We start from the raw sequence: 19128 nt of genomic DNA on the forward strand, positions 1-19128 counted from the left end.
AGAGAGAGACAAATGAGCAGTACCTGTATCGGTTAACTATTACATGTCACCTCCAAGCTTTTCAATGAATGAATGCAGTCGAATCAATCATGAGCTAAATGACAATGGTGATCAAACAGTAGCAAACCGTAACGGTTTTAGGGAGAACTGTATCGCTAAATAGCACCTCTTTGGTGACTTAAGGACTTACGAGTGGGATACCAGTCTGTTTGGGTGCAGTGATCGGGCCCTTAGCAGCAGTAGCAAGCGCTGCAGCCATGCTGGAAGCAGATTTCACCCACATTTCGGCCAATTTTTTCACATCTGCCTGGTCCTCTTCAGTTGGGGTGAGTGGGTACAGCTCGAGGCTACCGAATCCTGCCTAGAAAAGCATTAGAAAAAAGTAAAGGCTTTAGCCTTAGTTAAGCCCATTTCTGATTCATCCTTGTAACCGTTTCAGGGGTAAACCAGTTGGCACAGCGGTGGCACTCGATGGAATAAACTTAAGTCTAAGTTAAAATGAATATTTTGGTTAACGCTTCCAATACCATTTATGTGACACTGGTAGCAAACTTGTCAGTACGCCAGTAAACACTAGAAACGAAAGCCTTCGGGTATTGATATCTCACCAACAAAGCAATGGTTGGAGAAACCACATCGACTTATGTCCAGTAAGAAGTGTTTTGGATTTGAAACAGGTTAGATTCGTTTGATACCAACCAAAAATCCTTAGATTGCGCAAAATCTAGAATTCCGATGCCTATTCACACTGCTACAAGATCAGGACAGCAAAATAATGGAAAGGAAGGATGTAAACATGGGAGAAATGGACTTCACCTCTAACCATTGCCCTTACGAAGGGGGTTTGGTACAATTATGACCAGTCTTCTCCCAGTTAGCCTAACAGAAGCTATGGGCATCTGAACGGCATCAAAATTTACTGCAGGCGATCGGAAGTCTGCTTTTACATACCCAATAAAACTTGTCACCGTTGTGAAGGTAAACAACCGATGCTAATAATGGCAAACTTCGTCTTATTGCACCAATATATCTCCCAAGTCTGCCAATGGCCCTAGCCTTCCAGATCTAGCCTTCCGTTTAAATAGCTACCTAAACAATAACTCAGATGCTTCATAGAGTAACTAACTCTGTAGTAGAGAGGCAGTGGTTTCGGTACCGCAGCCATCTTAGCACCTCGGTTGACCTCCATCGTGATGAGACGCGAGTCTGCAATGGCAGGCTTCATCGCAAGCGCCAGGTCGCCCATCACCTTGGCCACATTCAATACTAGAGGGTCCGTGAGAGCCATTGTTGTCGGTGGTGGTGGCTGAGATATCATGTAGCCAGGTGGCGGAGTCAGGAGACAAGTGACTTTGGGCAGAAGAGAAGTGCTATCGGAAGAGGCCATGAGAGCGGGCAGGAGGGAAGCCAGACCCAAGGTGTTTTCAGCCCCCCAATGTGTGTGCAAAATGGCGTCGATACTATTAAATGGACGGACAAGAATAAAAATATATAACTGGTCAGCAGAAATGCGATATTTTGTAAAATCTTCGTGGGGCATTCTCCATAGGTGAAAAGTTTTATCCTACCTTCTAAACATTCATTTGTGCAGAATGACATTTAAATACGCATGCCATGACGGCCCATTCACACCTAGTCTCCCAGTAGCCCCACCGATTAATCCCCGTTAGCAGACCTTCCAGGATGACTCAGAACACTAATGTGGTAGCAGAAGTAAGCAAGCTTGATTAAAGAACGGACAAAAAAATCCTCATTTCGTGGGCCGATTACCAAGATTCAATGTTACAGGAGGAAAAAAATGCTTTGAATAGCTAAATCCGCGGGACCTTAATAAGGACAAGTCAAAACATCGAGTTTTGGTGACCCCTCTTCCCCCTTCCCTTTAATTTTGAAGGTCTGCACAATGACCACTGATGAAGTGAGGTCAAGTTTCTAGCGCCTCGAAATAGTCTCCAAATGTAACCACTGCCACCTCTCCCATGTTATCTGGGAGAAAGTTCTACCCTACAAGTGAATGGATTTACGAAATGGCAGATTTGCTATAGAACCCTGTGAGACATTTAACGCTACCGCCAGAATAAATTCCTCCTTCCCTTCCCCCCTCGCTGAAGATGCCTGCCTTGTAAAGGATGAGGTGTTTAGGAGCTCCGAATGCATCCACAACATGAATCACCATTGCTGAGAAAAGTGGTGTTTTATGTACGAGCCAAATTCATCAAAAAACACCAACAAGCTCCTGTCTTCCAGTGGACCGCAGTTAAGGAAAGCTTCTTTACAGCCGAAGCAGAAGCGCGATCACGCAGAGCATCGGGAAACAATTCGCTTGTTTTAATCCTATGGACTCTTCAACCTCTGTGCTTCGGCTATCATAAATCAGCGCCATGATTTCCTGGCTACGTAACACAGGAAACCACACAGCAATGACACCGATTTCTCTCGCCTATAATCCCGTGTCAGAGAAAGTTAACTGAACCATTTTTTAAAGGAAAAGAAAATCAGTTGGAATTATCAGAAATACATAAGGCTTCATTATTTTTCCATCGGATGATCTGTATCTTCAACAGACTTGCCAAAATGATTTGGCAGTGCTAGAACTGCCTCTAAAAGACCAAATCTTAGCCTAGAACCTCACCTAGCATTAGAAAGCGGAAAACATTGTTCCCATTAATATGAAATGTCCTACAGTGGTGGCTGTGTTACTGAGTAACAGTTGAGAGGTTCACCAAGTAGGCAAGACTTGAAAGGCCTACTCCCGCTTCTAAACACTTCTAACATGATCCGGTGCCCAAATGCAAAACTACACAAACAAAAGTTAAAATAAATGTTCCGCATTTCCTTTTTCTTCGTGAAAATTAAGACCATTTTTTCCAAAGAAGGTCTTATTTTGAAATAAACAATAATTTGAGGAGGAGGAGTTTTCACTTGTAGGTTTTACAAAAACAATCCAATCGCCGTCTACGCTGCTACAGATAGACATTTAATTCATAAGGTCGCGACAGAATGAGAGAATGCAAAGCACTGCAAATTCACTTGCCAACATCCCAGGAGCTTGCAAAAGAAGCACACAAAGGCAAATGCAAGCTTTTAATAAAAAATCAGGGGCTTCGGGAGTGTATCAACGAGATTACCAAGTCACAAAGGAAAGGCTATTAACAGGAGTAGGAGCATTTCCTGTTCTACACGACATTTCCCATAAACTGATGGCTCTTGACCAAGACGAAAGAGGGGAATGAAAGGACCGACATTAGTCACAACTCACTTTAGTAGGAAAGGGAATGAAAAACCAGAAAGGGAGAATTAGTCGCTACTGAAGAATAAAATGCACAAAAAATGCGTTTACTGGTAAGCTTTGATAGATTACCCTACGATTTTATGCAGCCGGAGAAGGCTATTGCGACTTGACAGACATGAGCTAATGACGAAGTAACGAAAAAACACGTGACTTGACAAAGAAACAACAGCCAAAATGGAAGCCGTTTTTACCAATCTAGCTATTCCAAAGATTTTGAGGTGTGATCCTACTTACAAATTAGGATACAGTTCGCCTTTTATGCTACACAGCCTAGCGGCATGGTATTAAACACCACCATCATCGCTAGAAGCCATGCCTAACTATGGGCTTAGGAGGTCTAATTCCATCAATACAGAAATGGGTATCCAAAATTTACTGAGTTATTGCCCGCACAAAAATGGATAACTTTTGGTACCAGGGACTAAAAATCTACTCAAAAAAGGAAATTAATTCACTTCTCCAGATGTTGAGCCATCTTCCAGCACTTGGGCTCCCACGAACATCCCGCGTTGACCATTAGAATGAACCCGGGTAGTGCAAAGATAGCCGACTGGCCCGAACCCTCAGGAAAGATGTAGAGACAGGGTCGTTGGATGCGAATGGAGCAGCCGTTTGTTTTAGCTGCTGGCTGGCAAACTGCTGGTGGCACTGGCGTCGGTATCATCGGTTCCAGACGTTGACAGAAAGCCTCTACACCTGTTGGTGTTATCATTAATTTCGGAGTTAGTCTAACCGCCGTATTAACAAATCCTCGGGCATTTACCTATCCAGTATCTCTCAATTTGAGTTACACATCCAAACTAGTTTTTCTTCAACGGAAGCAGAATAGTTCGTATATAACTACTAATGCCTTAGAAAAGACGTCATTCTTCCAAAAAAATTTAGGAATAAAGAGGGGATACCAGTGGAACCGGAATTTCCTATAGGAACTTATAAAAGGGAATGCTATCCCAGCGGTACTACACATAGTGATAAGTAATTAGTTAGCCATATTACTTTCAAAGACAGCTAACTCCTAAAATAGTATGAGAGGTCAACAATGGGGTACTGACAAGAGAGTGAGGTGACCATAGTGATACTGGTAAATCTTTACTTTGAAAAAGTAAACACAGTTTGCGCTCCTCTTCTTTTATGGGCTTGAAAGTTCCGAGCGGACACGAATGCCCAGATGAATCGTACCCTAAACTAGTCAATAAATGATAGAGCAAGAAGTGAAACCTAGATACTCAAAGAAAATAAACGGCGAATTCTACGTTATAAACGCTTATGTCGTACAAACAGACAAAAATGATTATGTAGCATTGGCAAACGTACTGACAGATGGAAAAAGAATTGGCATCTACGACTCATCCACTCAGAAAGCAAATGGATACCTACTAGAAAACTATTTAGCTTACCGGAAAGGTCGGCGGGTAAAGGAGCAAGTTCGGGCTTGGCAGAAATCCCCACAGGTGCCTTTTTAGTAGGCGTATGCAGTCGATTAACAGTGACGTGGAGAGGACGGCCGGCTATGGCGGATGGAAGACGACTTGACAAAACATGACGCCATTCACCACCGGAAGGCAAGCTCGAACAGGCGATATGGAGGCTCACTGGAGGCATAGACTCCTTTGTCGTATCAGCCTAGGTAAAAGTCAAGAGAAAATAATGAAAACCAAGCGTACCAGTGATTGATAAAGTTTTCCAGAAATCAAAGAAATCCTTTCGGTCACGTAATCTGGCTTTAGTACGGAATTAGAGAGGACCCAATAACCAGTGGACTGGCAAATAGCTCCAGTATACACGAGAGCTATTAGATGGGGAAGAAGATTGACAGCATTATCCAGTTCTTCTAAAATATATTCCACGGTTGTGCCTCGCAGCAAGACGACGTTTACTTCAGGAGAAATAAATTTAAATCCTGAAAAGTAGAATGGTAACAGTGTAAACATTCGGAACGTTACAAAACTTACCATCTTTCCTAAGTGTTACAAAACGCTGAGTATCTGAAATGCGAAAATAGTACATGCGCATACGGAGGTCAACATAATGCTAGCAATGAAGCAGGCCTTCAACTAACCCCCATCAGAGAGCGGTTCAAGACAATCAACGGAGCCCAAAGCTTCATTTATCTTTAGTAAGTCGAAGTGAGGAATACTCGCTAAACCTGCAAAAGAAGAAACAAAAACGGACACTAGAATTTAAGGAACTTAACGCCTAAATTTAAGGTAAAATATGACATTAATACCAATGACAAAACCCAAGCAGGTTTTCATTCTCAATCAAAATGCGCAGTGAACGAGTGTGCATATACTATAAGGCCCTATCGCTGTCATGCATCCGAAGAATTTAACATCACCAACAGTACTTATAACACCGTGTCGCAATCTAGGAAGAGACAACCATCCTCGAAAAACAATTACAAAACAAACATAACCAAGAGAGGTACAATACCATCTCTGATATGAGAAACGAGACTTGTTTTGTCAGGAACATTTGAAGTTTCCCCGATTACTATGATGATGTTAACCTGTGACATATGCAGCGCGAATCGCACACGACCTATGGAACCCAAATTAGACGCCTCTCCTTTGATAATTCGAATGATTCATTAAAAATTGTCCATAATAATTTATTTGCAAAATTGTGTAAAAACTAGACTGCAAATAAGGTGAATATCGGTTAGAAAGGATAAGGCATGTGGTCTAGGCGATGATTATAAATTCGCCATTAGGTCCAAAACTAAGAGATTTTTAAATTAAAATACATAAGTGCAACATCGATTGTTTGTTTGGCATTTTTTTTGAATGTTGGAAAATACGAAAATAAAAAAAACAATTTTTACTTGGCTGTATGGTTTGCTTGTCGCGTCGGTAGCCCCTATGCCCTGCTGCGTGTTGGTGATTCTTAATCAGCTCTGGTACCATGTTTGTTTGTCTTCAAGAACTTCCCAACGCTCTATATTGGTAGCACGGAGAAGCAAGCTTTTTTCGTAGGAATATTTTTTTTAGCATTACTTGGGAGTGGGCCTTGAAGTGATGAAAGAGCGGCATGTGCTGGCGATCTGACAGCCTGTGACGGCGCAAAAGAAAGTTTAAAATAATATCTATATATGGCGACCACCTGAGGCTTGTGCTCTGCTAAAATGCTGTTAAGAACTGATGCTGCATCAGCCCGCAAACATCTCAAAAATTTCCTTACAAGGCTGTCTTTGATGCCTGTATGAGGATATCCACTGGGTGAGCATGCAATGCCTTCACCATAATTCTACTAGCTGGCTAGAAAGGAGTGATATGTCTGAGCAGCACTGAAGTACGACAAAGTGATGCAAAGAAATAGATGCAGAGCTTTTATCATGGACGAAGCCATTTTAGAATCCTTTCTTTACTAAATGATCTTTCCTGGGACAGTTTTCTTACATCTCGCAATGGTAATTCGATGCATAAATTACATTTCTCTTAAGCTAATTTAGCTGCATTGGTCAGAGTAGTGTGCAAGTATTTATTTGCACTAGAATTTCAAGTTCCAATACAGATTATTTCCAACGTCACCGAATTTTTGGAACAAGATTGCAATTACACAACGCGATCTAAACTTCGCCGAGTCTTCCTCGAAATTACCGGAAGTCACAGGAGCATAGCAGAGAAAATGCTACTGACATACATTAGGGTTGAGCATGCTGACATGTTCCGGTGGACAAGTTGGCGAATGGTAATGTAATACAATAGTGGTTTATCCCTCGGTACTGGTGAGGCGCCACTTTTGAATTAGCCCTCTTGCGTCTCGCTGGGTGGGCTGGCCTTTTGGGCCATGCCAGTAGCCCAAACACCTCCTCTGTGCTGATGATATATTCTGCCCGAGTATTGTGTCTTCTTTCGTCTTCGGGGAGTCTCGGGACGCTACAGTAGCGTTATCTACCAGCTTAATTGAAAGTCGAGTTAAACACAGTACGGAAGCATTCCCGTCGCCCAAAACAAATCCCTGATGCTTTAGAAGTGGAATGATTGAAAAGGGTTGAAGTATTTTCTCATAGGTATGGAAATGGCCCCTTGTCAACAATTAACTTACTCTTATCGTTTGAAGCTGTATTGGTTAAACAGGAAGAGTCAAAAAGTGCAACATATGTTATTTCCCTTGTTATGCACCTCTATATCCATTTCTACATACTTAGCTAAAAAAATAGCTAAAGGGGTGTATATTTTGCTTTGCAACATTAGGCTTTACAAAATTAGGGTTTGTTGGGGGCCATGATTCCCCGTCTCTGTCTTAAAGGTCGATAGGATCGCCCGGCTTACCACCAAAAATTGCATCTAAACACTTTTTCCTTACAATAAATACACTTATATACATATACATGTATAGATTTTACTCGTGTACACCTATGAGATAACCGGATTAATGTACTTTTGACAGGTCGATCCTAATCTTTTTAAAATTACCATAGGTGTAACCAGTAATAATTGGCGAAAGGGCTGAAATTCTGTCATAGACTTCAAGACTAGAAACTGGCTAATCCGTAATTTCAAGCATGACTCTGTGTAAATATAGAATCAATACAAGGACATACAAGTAAAAATACCCTATCTTTTGGCGTTATACAACAAATGCTGGTTTGGCTCTAGGTTTTGGTAAAGGGACCGCCTGGACCGGGTGGGTCAGACTACGGGCCACGTCAGTAGACTTAAAGCATACTGCGTGCCGAAAATACATAACCTATCCACTTTTTGTCGTCTTCCGTCTTCGAAGAAGCCACAAAGCGCTACACTGGCGGCAGCGGGATGCGAATCTAATCTAAAAACACTCATCCTAATTTTTACTGGTAAGCGATACATCTTAGTGGGGCAAAAGGCATGCATATACTGCGAAAGGGAGGATCAGTAATGACTTAAAACAGGAGAATCACTACTGAGCTGCCTGCCATACAGGCATGGAAACATCAACTATGTAAAACTTCGACACCTCCTTCACTTCTAAACTAACTGGACAGAACCCAGATATGGTTGGGCAAATTTAAAGTGAGAAAAAAGTGGCATAGTGAAGTGAACACGGAACCCTACCTCCATAGTACCATGCTAAATTCCCTATTTTTTGGTATACGACTGCTTTTAGGCCAGTGCTCTCCAGACTAGCTGGGGATACACATGACGGTTGGCACATTACACCCGTTGTCTAACTTATCCCTTATACAGATCCAGGAGAATTGCCAAGGGGGATCACCGACATTGCTCTTAAATGCCCTTCCAGCTGAGGAAAAAAGGAAATGCTGGCATGGTTAAAGTAGTGGGTTTTGTTCTCAAGGCACTGATTACGCTGTAATGGCCTAAGCAGGAGGTGGACCAACGGGAGCGCCGGAGACAAGGCTTAAAAGATGAGGGGCTATGAAATTCCTTGGTTATTTATTTAATTCTCAGGTTCGGTAAAAGGAGCTGCTTAGGTGTTCCACTAGTGTGCCCTCGCCGGGTGAGCTGGCCTTCGGGCCATGTTAGTAGGCCCAGGCCCTACTGTATGTTGAAAGCGTATAGCTCTATGAGGCTTAAAAACGGACGAATCACAACATAATACTGGGACCGAACATATGCATAGTTGATAGGGAGTAGGGTTTGGGGTGAGCTGCTTGACCTGCAGGCCATTTAACTCAGCAAAAGTACAATAGCAGAGACACATTGTGGCCCTAGAGTTAAACAACCAACACATTGCATATATGTTTTACCCGAGTGTTGAATCCTCCTTTGTCTACACGGAAGTCTAAAAGCACTACGTTAGGTTCTGCTGCCTTATTTTCTCTTGATAACTTTTTAATCGTCGCAAGCAAGAATGTACACGGAGCCTTAACAACTTTAGAAGACTCAGGGGTAAAATTTAGTATGTTTTCGCAAACTATAGAAGTATATGATTTCTACGTCACTATTGCATCTGGTCACCTATACTACATCCAAATTTCTGGCATTCTCGCAAACTAATCTTATGGAGAAAAAATGTCGACTGCACAAAATTTTGCTCAGTTTTTGCCGTTAAGCGCGCAGTGAATTAAGTACAAAGTAAGGGCAACAAATAAAATAAATTTAATGAGTCCGCGCCAAAAAAAATATTGCTTTTCCTAATTTGAAGAACGATAATTAGGTATAATAAGCTAATTTTTTGGGGTTTATTCTTCTTACCAAATTTTAGCTACTAGGTGTTTTGCACTATAATATCTTTAAATGCATTACCTATACAATTTTTCCTAAAGATCCCAACATTGTGTTCAACTTAATAATAGCATCCTATTTGAAGGGCACTTGTGGTGTGGGTTTGTCGTATTCAACGCAGGATGGGTCTTGTGGGTTTGTGTATTTTGTTGTGCGTACTTTGCACAGCGTTTGGTGAGAAACCCAATGTTAAAGATGCGGCTGAGGGTGTAATATGCAGATCATATGCAAGTGCTAAAGAAAATGGGATGTTGGACGTATGCAAAAACCTATGGCTTCATGCAACTCTTGTTGAACCGAACATTGAGTCCAACGAATGCAGAGATTGCAAGAGGCTTGTGACTAACGGAACTTACAGCACCATTTTATCCAAGATATCAAAGTCTGAAGTGGGTCACTCGTTTTTGTGCATGACACTGTAGGGATTCCTGAACATTGGAGACGTTGAGCTCAAGCTATTGGCTTCAGAATTGGTAGTTTCTTCCTCTTATGGGTAATTTTGTAGGGCAACGGTTCCCTTGTCTGTGCTTTACTTGATAGCTGCAGTAGCCTTTCTTTTGTCCTGCCGGTAGACATTCTCAAATATTTACACTATATTCTAGACTCTGAAATTTGATGTCAAGTCCACCTGTAATGACTGCAAAAAAATTATAACTGATTTGCGCGCCCTAGTCCAAGATAACGACACCAAGAGTGCTATAGCTAGCTACTTAAAAAAGGCATTTTGTTACGAACTGCCTCTTCAAGTGGTTGACATCTGCAAACACACTATTGATGCCTACGTTGTTATTCTTATGGATATGGCAGGTAGTGAGCTGGTGGGTTGCTGTAAGCCATCCCTTGATACGTTTTTTTAGCATCCTGGTCCCATCTGTGCTCTTTTTGGACTCTGTCCCACTGAAAGAATTGAGATGAAGGTAATGTTTGGCTAACCATATTTACCGTCTTAAGAAGTCCGAAAAGGACTCAGAATTCAAGTCACATTCCTGGATCCAAAGACCTGCTCCTGTTGGCTTCGAGTTCTTCCATTCTCGTCTCAGCTACTCTGGTGCTGTTTCCGACTCAGATGCTTGCACTGAATGTAAGAATGTATTCTCCCGCATTCGTGATCAAACCAAGGATCCTGTCTTCGATCAAGCTTTAAAGAATGTTGTTAAGGAATCCCTTTGTGAATCGTTCGGTTACTTTAAGAGCATGGTAAGCCACATTATTGTAAAAAACTGTCGATTGCTCAGTGTGAAGCGGCTGTCTCCAAGGAAGTAGACTCCATGATTGACAACGCCTCAAAAATGAACATCACTGACCTCTGCTTCTTCTTCAATCAGTGCACAGAGAACGTGTCGCCAGTGGCAAGGGCTTTTAAGGCATCTCTTTTTAGACTCTTTGCTCCTCCTTCACAGGAACTCAACGTTCCCATTCCTTTCGTTTGTCCGGTGTGTGAGATGTTTTTTGCAAAAGTGATTGACTTGGTTCTCAACAATAGGAGCGAGGCTGCAATTGTTTGGGCACTTGAAGAGGTAACACTTTGTCTACCCCAATCTCTATCTCTATCCCATTTTTTTTCATTTCAGTCATGTAATCTGTTGCCCTCTAAATCACGAGAGTCATGCATTCGATTTGTCGAAGCCTACTCGGATGTAATCATTCGAGAGATTATAGCAGGCACTGCCCCCAAGATCATTTGCTCCAGTTTTGGTGCTTGTGACGCAGTGGCGGCAATTCCAGTTGCTGCTGGGGTAAGCTCTTTCATCGGTTATTCAATTGGATGGGGGCTTTGTTTATGTTAGGCGAAAATTGATTGGAGGTCACTGAGAGCATCACATGTGCGTTTTCAGATATTTACGCCTACTTCAGGTTTGTTTACTCTTGTGTTTACAGCCTTTGGTGTCTGGTAGTAGTACCGCCTTAGAGCAATGGTCTTGGTGCCTTAAATAAGTAAAACAGGGACCTTTGCTACCAGGCTCTCAGCTGAATACTAACCACGACAGGCCATGTAAAACGTTTCTTTAAATTTATGGCACTGTATTTTGCTCTTTTTGTATTCGTGACTTAATTTGGTGTAAGTAGTTTTCATGAACCGTTAAAGAATACGTGTCACATATGCGTGACACAGGCAACGAAGGTGCTGAATTGAGAACCTGCTCACTCAATTGTGCAGTGGTCAACAGTTCGAAGTTTGAATATTACTGCTCGTTCTTTTTTTGAATTTTTCTTCAGGCGAAACAATTTTTTTTTAAAATTTGGGGTGGACATTCTTGTACCAAAGTCCACAGTGTTATTCCTTTTTTTCTTGGGGATAGGATTCAGAGTGCAAATTGTGTGAGGTGATTGTCGGCACGATTTACGAGAATCTGGAGAACAATGCCACCAAGGAGGATACTGTCAAGGCGTTAGAGACAGCGTGCAGTCACCTCCCCTACCTTAGTGCTCGGGTCTGTGATTCACCTTGCTATCAGAGCTTTTATTTTTGTTGTACTGAATCCTTCAATTAGTCGTTTCGTCAGTATTGTTGGAGTTTTTTTTATCGACGTCTTTTGCTTATAATTCTCCTGACTGCGATCAATTGAATAACGTTTGTTGAACTCGTTTTCCATTTGTTCACTTCTAAAGGAAATTACAACTTTTTCCTTTTAAAAGTGTGTACAACTGGTGGATGAATATTGCTCTCAGGTCATAGATCTCCTTGTGAGTGGTGTGTCACCGAAAGAAGTCTGTCAGGTAAGCTTCTAAGGAGATATCTCAGTGAAATCCTACTGCCTGTTAAGATGCTTCTATCTGATAACCCTATGATTGACTCTGCTACTGCTAAATTGTCATTCGTGCTCCCCTTTTGTTTTTATAGAAAATAGGATTCTGTTCCGAGGTTGTGGTCGCTGAGCCGAGTCTGAAGGATGGCTGTGCCATCTGTGAGGTTGTCTTTGCCGAGCTCTACTCCAAACTACTTGACAATGCTACCGTAGAGCGTGTTGAGGGTCTCCTAGAATACCTCTGCAAATATGTCCCCTCAGCCTATGCCTATACGGTATCGTTGTGCATGTGTTTAAAATATTTTGGCCGTTTTAAATTGCTACGTCTGATTGCATTGGTGTATTAATTAATGCGTTTCGTTACCATCATTACGAGTTTGTGATTTTATATTTTATCCGTTTTTCATAACTGATTATATCTAAAACGATCAAATAACTTGATGTGGGATGCTCTTGGTCTGAGAATAATCGCATTTTCTCTGGATTCTGGGCATCGTTTGATTCGACCAATATAAATTAGTGACAATTGGTGTCATTTAGATCAGTGAAACATCTGGGTTGTGGTATTCACTCCGAATCTTCCCTCGAGGCAGATTCTGATTGTAGACGTGCTAAGCTAAGGTGGATATTGGACCGAACTCCACGACACGAGGGCGGTGGAGACTCTCAAGAACCTCCGCATGTAAACCTTGTTGCGAGACAAAAACCTTATCATCATAGCTGGGTATTACGGAGATTCACTGACGTGGTAGTGTTCTGCTTATGCACTGAAGCGTTCGCCCGGAAATGTACCTATTTCGTAAAACCAGTTATTCCATGTCATCTACGGGTCATCAAGTTTCGTTATGACTCTTGTTTTAGTGCCAGTCTTGGGTTGAACAGAACACAGCGGCGATCATCGATCTTGTCGTACAAAAACTCCCACCAAGAGAGATATGTGAGGTGAGTTTTCACCCCACATAAATACACGCCTTTACATAGTACTTCAGTGTGATAACTTTGACCTTTTAAACTTGTCAGGATTTATCAATTTGCTATCACAGTGTACCTTCTGGGTCTCCAATTGGCACAAAATGTGAAATTTGCAAGGAGATAGTAGATTTTATCTACACCCGAATTCAGGAGGATGCTACAGCTGATCAAATTGAGAAGGCTCTTGAAAGTGTCTGCGATTACCTTCCTAATGAGGGTCTGAAGTCTACTGTGAGTTACCCTTGAAGGTCAACTACTTGGTCATGCTTGATTGATTGATCGTTGAACGCAAATTGACAGAGCGTATTCATCTTTCAGTGCCACGAGTATGTCAAGGCCTACACCCAAATATTGATCGATCTGTTGGTGAAGCACCTGCCCTCCAAAGAAGTCTGCCAGGTAAGTTTTATGGAAATATTCAACGAGTGACTAGTCAGGTCTCCACCATAATTATACATCGACCTAGACTCCATCATGCCTCTTGTTTTCAGGGCTAAAGATTGAATGGTGCCTAGAAAAAACAAGGCTAAGTAGTAATCAGGCGATTCCACAACAGAAAGACTAGTCGAGATCGGATGTATTCTTAGCAGCGAGGTATTGAGGCTTTGGTTTTTGTGAAATCGCAGGAACTGCGTCTGTGTCCGTCGGATGCACTCCTGAAGCATCTGTGTGCCGGCGGCCCCTCATCTTGGTGTCGTGATGAGTATACCGCCAAACTCTGCTCCCAAGAGACCTTCTGCAAGGAATTCATCTGGCAGCTTCCGAATCCCTCGGATCCAAACTCTCGTCCGCCCGTTGTTCGCAAGTATGTCACATTCAAGTACAACCCTCTAGTCATACTGACTGCTCTCTTCTAGATGCTAAAGTACTTTTTTTTATCGCTCTATCTTTCATGGAAGGTACGACTGCAGTAAACTCTCCACTCGTGAGGAACGCTGTTCAGACGAGCGCTTGATGCGCCTGTGCGGTTTCGGGGCCTTTTGCTTGGGGTACAAGCGTCCACCGGTGGATCCCTCCAATGCCTGCCGTTTCTGCCGAAACCTCCTCACTCAACGACTTACTTACGGTAGCTTCGCTCTTGACTGCTCCATCTATGTAAACCCGTTGGAAAAGATACGAGTATGTTCACATCATGCTCTGATCTCCTCTTGGACTTCCTTATTAACACTCTACTCCGTTTTGCAGTGCCAGAACGTTCGAACGCTCAAGGTTCCGGGGCGTGTGTCTTTTAACAACCTCGATTCCATTTGCAAGGTAATGAACTAAGACGTTCCGTATTTCTACGTGAACGAACGGGTTCACGACTGGTTGGGTTTTTTTCCCCGCATAGGAAAATCAACTCTGCGATGATTCGGTAGAATCACCGCCAATGAACTCCCTCGCTCCCCTTCAAAAAATCATCGGTGATGATCCCTGTCTCTGGGGTCCCTCGGTCGCGTGTCGCGATGCTGATATTGCAGCTCGTTGTGGTATGACTACCTACTGCCAACACCACGTCTGGCTGGCTGATCAACCGCAGTCTCGAGCCGAAAAAGTTCCCAGCTTGGCCCTCATTGATTGCTCCCGTCCCCTGCGTGAGATCTGTGTCTCTCCATTGTTGCGCTACTGTGGACGCTCTATTCTGGAGCAGTGTCGTCTCTACGCCGCGTCGGGCAGTGTTGGGAGTGATATGCGTCGTGAAATGTGCAAAGACCGTCCTCTAAGCTTCTGTTCAGATCCCAGGATGGTAAAACTGTGTGGAATGGGCGAGTACTGCGAGGCAATGAGCATGACTCCTACATCACCAGCACCGCCGAATACAGAGGCTCCACGCGATCCTCGATGTCGTCTCGGCTCAGCTTTTGTATGTCAAACCTACGCAAATGCAGTGCTCTGTGACCAGGTGGAGATGTGCCGTAGCAGATTCTGGCCACGAGGAGTGTAGACTTGAAACTTCAATCGTATCCGTGCCATTTTTTTCACCTGTTTATTTGATTCTGTCAAGCTCTCAAATTGTGACTCCATGTTTCATATGCATTCTCATGTTGAAAGACTTAATGGTGGATCAATAAAGTTGCATAATTCATACGCTCAGGTTACTGTGTGTGGTTGAGGTTCAGTTGAAATCCTTGAAGGCCACATTTGCTTCTCCTCCCCTTGTTAGTCTTGTGCTGTGCTTGTCCACTGCTTGTTAGTTCATTTGAACCGTTCCAGACCTTCCAGCATGTACGAATTCTCCTGAAAGAAGAAGATTGTAGATTGAAGTCTTGTGTACAATTTGACCACTTCAATTAGACCTCCAGGACTGATGTGCCGTGGGTTGGGCGTATAGAACAATCACAGCTGGAACCCTTGCTGGTGGATGTAAGATTGTCACTAATTCATTTGATGTTTGGCTCCTTCTCACACCATGCTTGAACAATTCCTTAAAGATGTGTGGGTTTTCGTGCTACCTTTTTGTTCCACAAGCAGTAAGTGCCAATATCTTTTGTGGATGAGGCAACCCAAGTCCCGGTTCGTCCTGAACGTCCTTGAGACTGCCCATGCAACTTCCTTAAGGTCGTATTATTTATTGGGTCAAAAACAACACCTTAGAAGTAAATATTTACCCCCAAGATGCTTTCTTCCCTGCTTATATAAAAGTACACAAAACTTTGATACTGCTGTGGCGTTTTTTTGAGGGAAAATTACCCCTTCTCTTGTCCCTTGAAAAAGGCGAAATGTAGTACTGACTACATTTGCCGTCGTCGTTGTGACACATCACATCCGCTGGCATAAATACCACAGGGTATATGTATCGCGAATTCGACCCTTAGCTTGCAACAATCGAGTTGGACTTGTTTCACAAATCCAACGAACTCAAATTGCAAGACTTGTGGGCAGGTTGGCAGTTGTTACTCGTCAGATTGTTTGGTCCAGCAGCTGGGACTTCGCCTCACTGCCTTAAACGCGCATTGAGGGAAAAATACACAGCTGGACAGTATGACGCGACAAGTAAACGATCGTCATTTGTAAAGATGTTTTTAGACAGGAGGGCGGCGGTAGTGACGGCAGGCCGATCGGGAGGCAGCAACTAGATCCATCCATCCATCCTGTATCCATCCATCCTGTATCCACCCATCCTGTATCCATCCATCCTGTATCCATCCATCCATCCTGTATCCATCCATCCTGTATCCATCCATCCATCCATCCTGTATCCATCCATCCATCCATTGTGCCCCACGCGAGTCCCATACGTCACGTAGAGATGCCGGAATATGCGCATGGCGGAGCTTAAGTATACGTACATCTGGCTGATATACAAATGTTCTCTGGCCAGGTCATGACCCTATCTCAACCGTGCAGTCTTGCGAGGGTCCAACACCGACTAGGACACGTTCAACCTCCACGTGCGATGGTGTCGATCACGCCGAACCCGCAGGCTTTTTTTTTTAGACTACTAAGGTCTCCTAACCCAAGCTACCTACATCTAAATGCTCTTTTGACTAGTTCCAGATTTTGGTTCGGTATGCACGTTTACACCTCCTTCCAAACCAATTGCTCATCCTGCAAACTGTCAGAGATTCCGTCTGTTTTTTTTCCTTTCTTCAGCTTTCAAACAAAACACCTAGTGGCGAATTTACTCTTAAGTGTATCGTTAGTTAGGTTGAAAGTAGAGTAAAGTTTGCGACATGTGGATAACTTAAACAAAGCACAAATCGGTATCACATAAACAACAGTCAACCGGAAAAGGCGCCATATGAACGGATTTAGTGATGTGTAAAACATATTGTACAATTTATTGAAGGGGTTTTCTCGTGTGAAAATGAAGCTTAAACTCTCAGCGAATTTTAATGATCACAAAAATAAGACCTAAAATCGTTGCTTTGCCTTTCAATGACGGTAAACATCCTTTATGCTAAAGTACCCCTTTGACCTTTATACATACTACTAATGCGCATAAGCAGTAGGCGCTTCATCTATCGATGTAACGGAATGAAAGATACTGGTGATGGTCTTCTTGACACTTTCGCTACGATTCTCGTGGTTTCGCCCCCAATCCCGGTGCCATGTTGCTCTGTTCATGATAAAGCCATTAACAATCCACCAGTCCATCTATGCATTTCTAATAGCTAGAATTATGGATCTCATAGCGTCTCTTTGGGGAGGACATGAATGCCGCATTAGAGACGACTAGCCAGGTGTACAATATTTGCAAAAAGAATCTATCGAGGATACTGAAAACATAAGAATTGTTAATGTAGGTCCCACTTCCCTTATGTTTTACACCGTAGTCAATAGCTGACATAGTGAATGCGACCTTCATGGAGGCCTCTTTGTTATCTGCATGAATGTCTCGATTTTAGTGAAATGGATCCATCCTACAGAACTGGGAGCTGAAGTGAATTTAGATGGACGCTAAGGAAGTGATAAAATGGATGCTGTCATCGGGAAGGGCAGTCAGACGCACACTGACAAGGATGATTAAAACTGTCCCTATAAAATGAGGTTTTGATGTGCCATGATTGGATTGAAGTATCTACACGCGTTTCTTAGGAGTTACATGAGCAGTTGAACCATGTAAGGGGAAGGAAGATGCGAGGCGCCTCGAGCAAAAGGCGCTAACAGACCTAAGTAATCCAGGATCTACTCCAAAGTTGTCGGTCCTATAATACCTGAAGCAAATTTAAACGTCTATCTCACTGCCACTGCACCAGTTCAGTGAGTCGGCATTGGCATTGCAGATTGCTTACCGACTAGATGGCAAGGGAGGGAGAAAAAAAACAACTGCATTTTTTGTGGTAGAAGGTTGCTATTCGATAACTGTCGGCAGCTCCACAAACACAAGACAGAGAAACATTTGCTTCTATTTCCTTCAACTGATCGACTTGTGCACCGACACGGGTTCTAGAGTTAAGTTTTTAAGGAAGCATGCGCAAATTTTTGTACCATAAGGACATGCACAATACCTGATCATGCAAAATACTTTCTGAAATTGAAAGAAAAAAAAGAGGGCGAAATATTTAATCTCGCACGTTAACATCTGTACCTGATGAACGCCAAACAAAAGCCAGCACGAATACCACTATGACTAGACTTGATTCTACCAAAAAAGCGACCAGGTGCAACTCCGTATAATTTCACCCCTACAGATAGGTAACGGATTTTACCACTCCCTGAGCGAAGATGTATTTGAAGTTAGGAAAATCATTTTATAAGCAATACCTTGGTCCGCAATACAGGGGTCCGCCCCAAAACAGCCACATTTAAATCAGATATCATCAATTCCAAAGAAGGGGAGAAAACCTCAGCCTATTTGAAAAACTAGACTATAGGAGCTGCTAATTACATCATACGTGTAAGAACAAGTTAAATATTATACAAATTTATCAGCAAAAATACGTAATGCGATGGTTATTTAACCCTCCGTTTTGGTGATTTTATCATTGTACTACTGTAATACGGTAGTGGTTTATCCCTCCTCATTGGTGGGGCGCCACTTTCGTACTTCGAACTAGTCCCCTTGTGCCTCGCTGGGTGGGTCGGCCATTCGTGGCATGCCAATAGCCCAGACACCTTCTCTGTGCTGAATATATACTCTACCCGAGTATTGTGTCTTCTTTCATCGTATCTTGGGTGTCTCGGGACGCTACATTGGTGGCAGCGGAAAGCAAAACCGATCTTAAAGGACATGTATCCTGATTTTCCGCTTCTGCGTAATAAACCTTAGTGGAGCAGAAGGAGCACATATGCTGCGGATGGGAGAATGGTGATGACCCCTAATAGAAGGGTCGGTGTTGACGTCTACCTTCGGCATCCCTCCCAGTCCCGTGTTCTGCAGAAAAGCTGGTAACAACTGAAGCGACACTAGCCGTGAACCATCTGGAAGTTTCGTTACGGACATTCCCTACTGTTCCCCATGGACCTGCATTAAATCCCGTCCTTCCTTACAGAAATCTACTTTTAGGCCAGTGTTCCTGCATCCACC

At 42.9% G+C, this 19128-nt stretch overlaps 2 protein-coding genes across 2 annotated transcripts in view; one reads left to right on the forward strand and one right to left on the reverse strand. All coding sequences in view use genetic code 11, as the record gives it.

Annotated features, from left to right (window-relative positions):
* The window catches only part of EGR_04530 (Kinesin-like protein KIF13B), a gene marked incomplete at both ends in the record, with an annotated part of 30707 nt that extends 24509 nt beyond the window's left edge, over positions 1-6198 (reverse strand). Inside the window, 8 exons of the mRNA XM_024493779.1 lie at positions 191-361; positions 1127-1460; positions 3748-3988; positions 4690-4915; positions 4957-5192; positions 5245-5277; positions 5352-5438; positions 6117-6198. Coding sequence (XP_024351893.1) covers positions 191-361; positions 1127-1460; positions 3748-3988; positions 4690-4915; positions 4957-5192; positions 5245-5277; positions 5352-5438; positions 6117-6198 — 1410 coding nt within the window. The remainder of the gene's footprint in view (positions 1-190; positions 362-1126; positions 1461-3747; positions 3989-4689; positions 4916-4956; positions 5193-5244; positions 5278-5351; positions 5439-6116) is intronic.
* A 3509-nt stretch (positions 6199-9707) lies between these two features.
* EGR_04531 (Proactivator polypeptide) lies at positions 9708-15102 on the forward strand (the record flags this gene model as incomplete). The annotated part of the gene is made up of 16 exons (XM_024493780.1): positions 9708-9848; positions 10062-10277; positions 10317-10376; positions 10411-10656; positions 10695-10976; positions 11031-11195; positions 11760-11891; positions 12097-12177; positions 12302-12481; positions 13068-13148; positions 13329-13409; positions 13497-13577; positions 13805-13983; positions 14078-14297; positions 14364-14432; positions 14509-15102. 16 exons carry the CDS (start codon positions 9708-9710, stop codon positions 15100-15102), a joined length of 2808 nt encoding a protein of 935 aa, XP_024351894.1.
* Between the last annotated feature and the right edge of the window lie 4026 nt (positions 15103-19128).

Source organism: Echinococcus granulosus, assembly GCF_000524195.1.
Source record: "Echinococcus granulosus chromosome Unknown EG_S00028, whole genome shotgun sequence".
NCBI lineage: Eukaryota > Metazoa > Platyhelminthes > Cestoda > Cyclophyllidea > Taeniidae > Echinococcus > Echinococcus granulosus.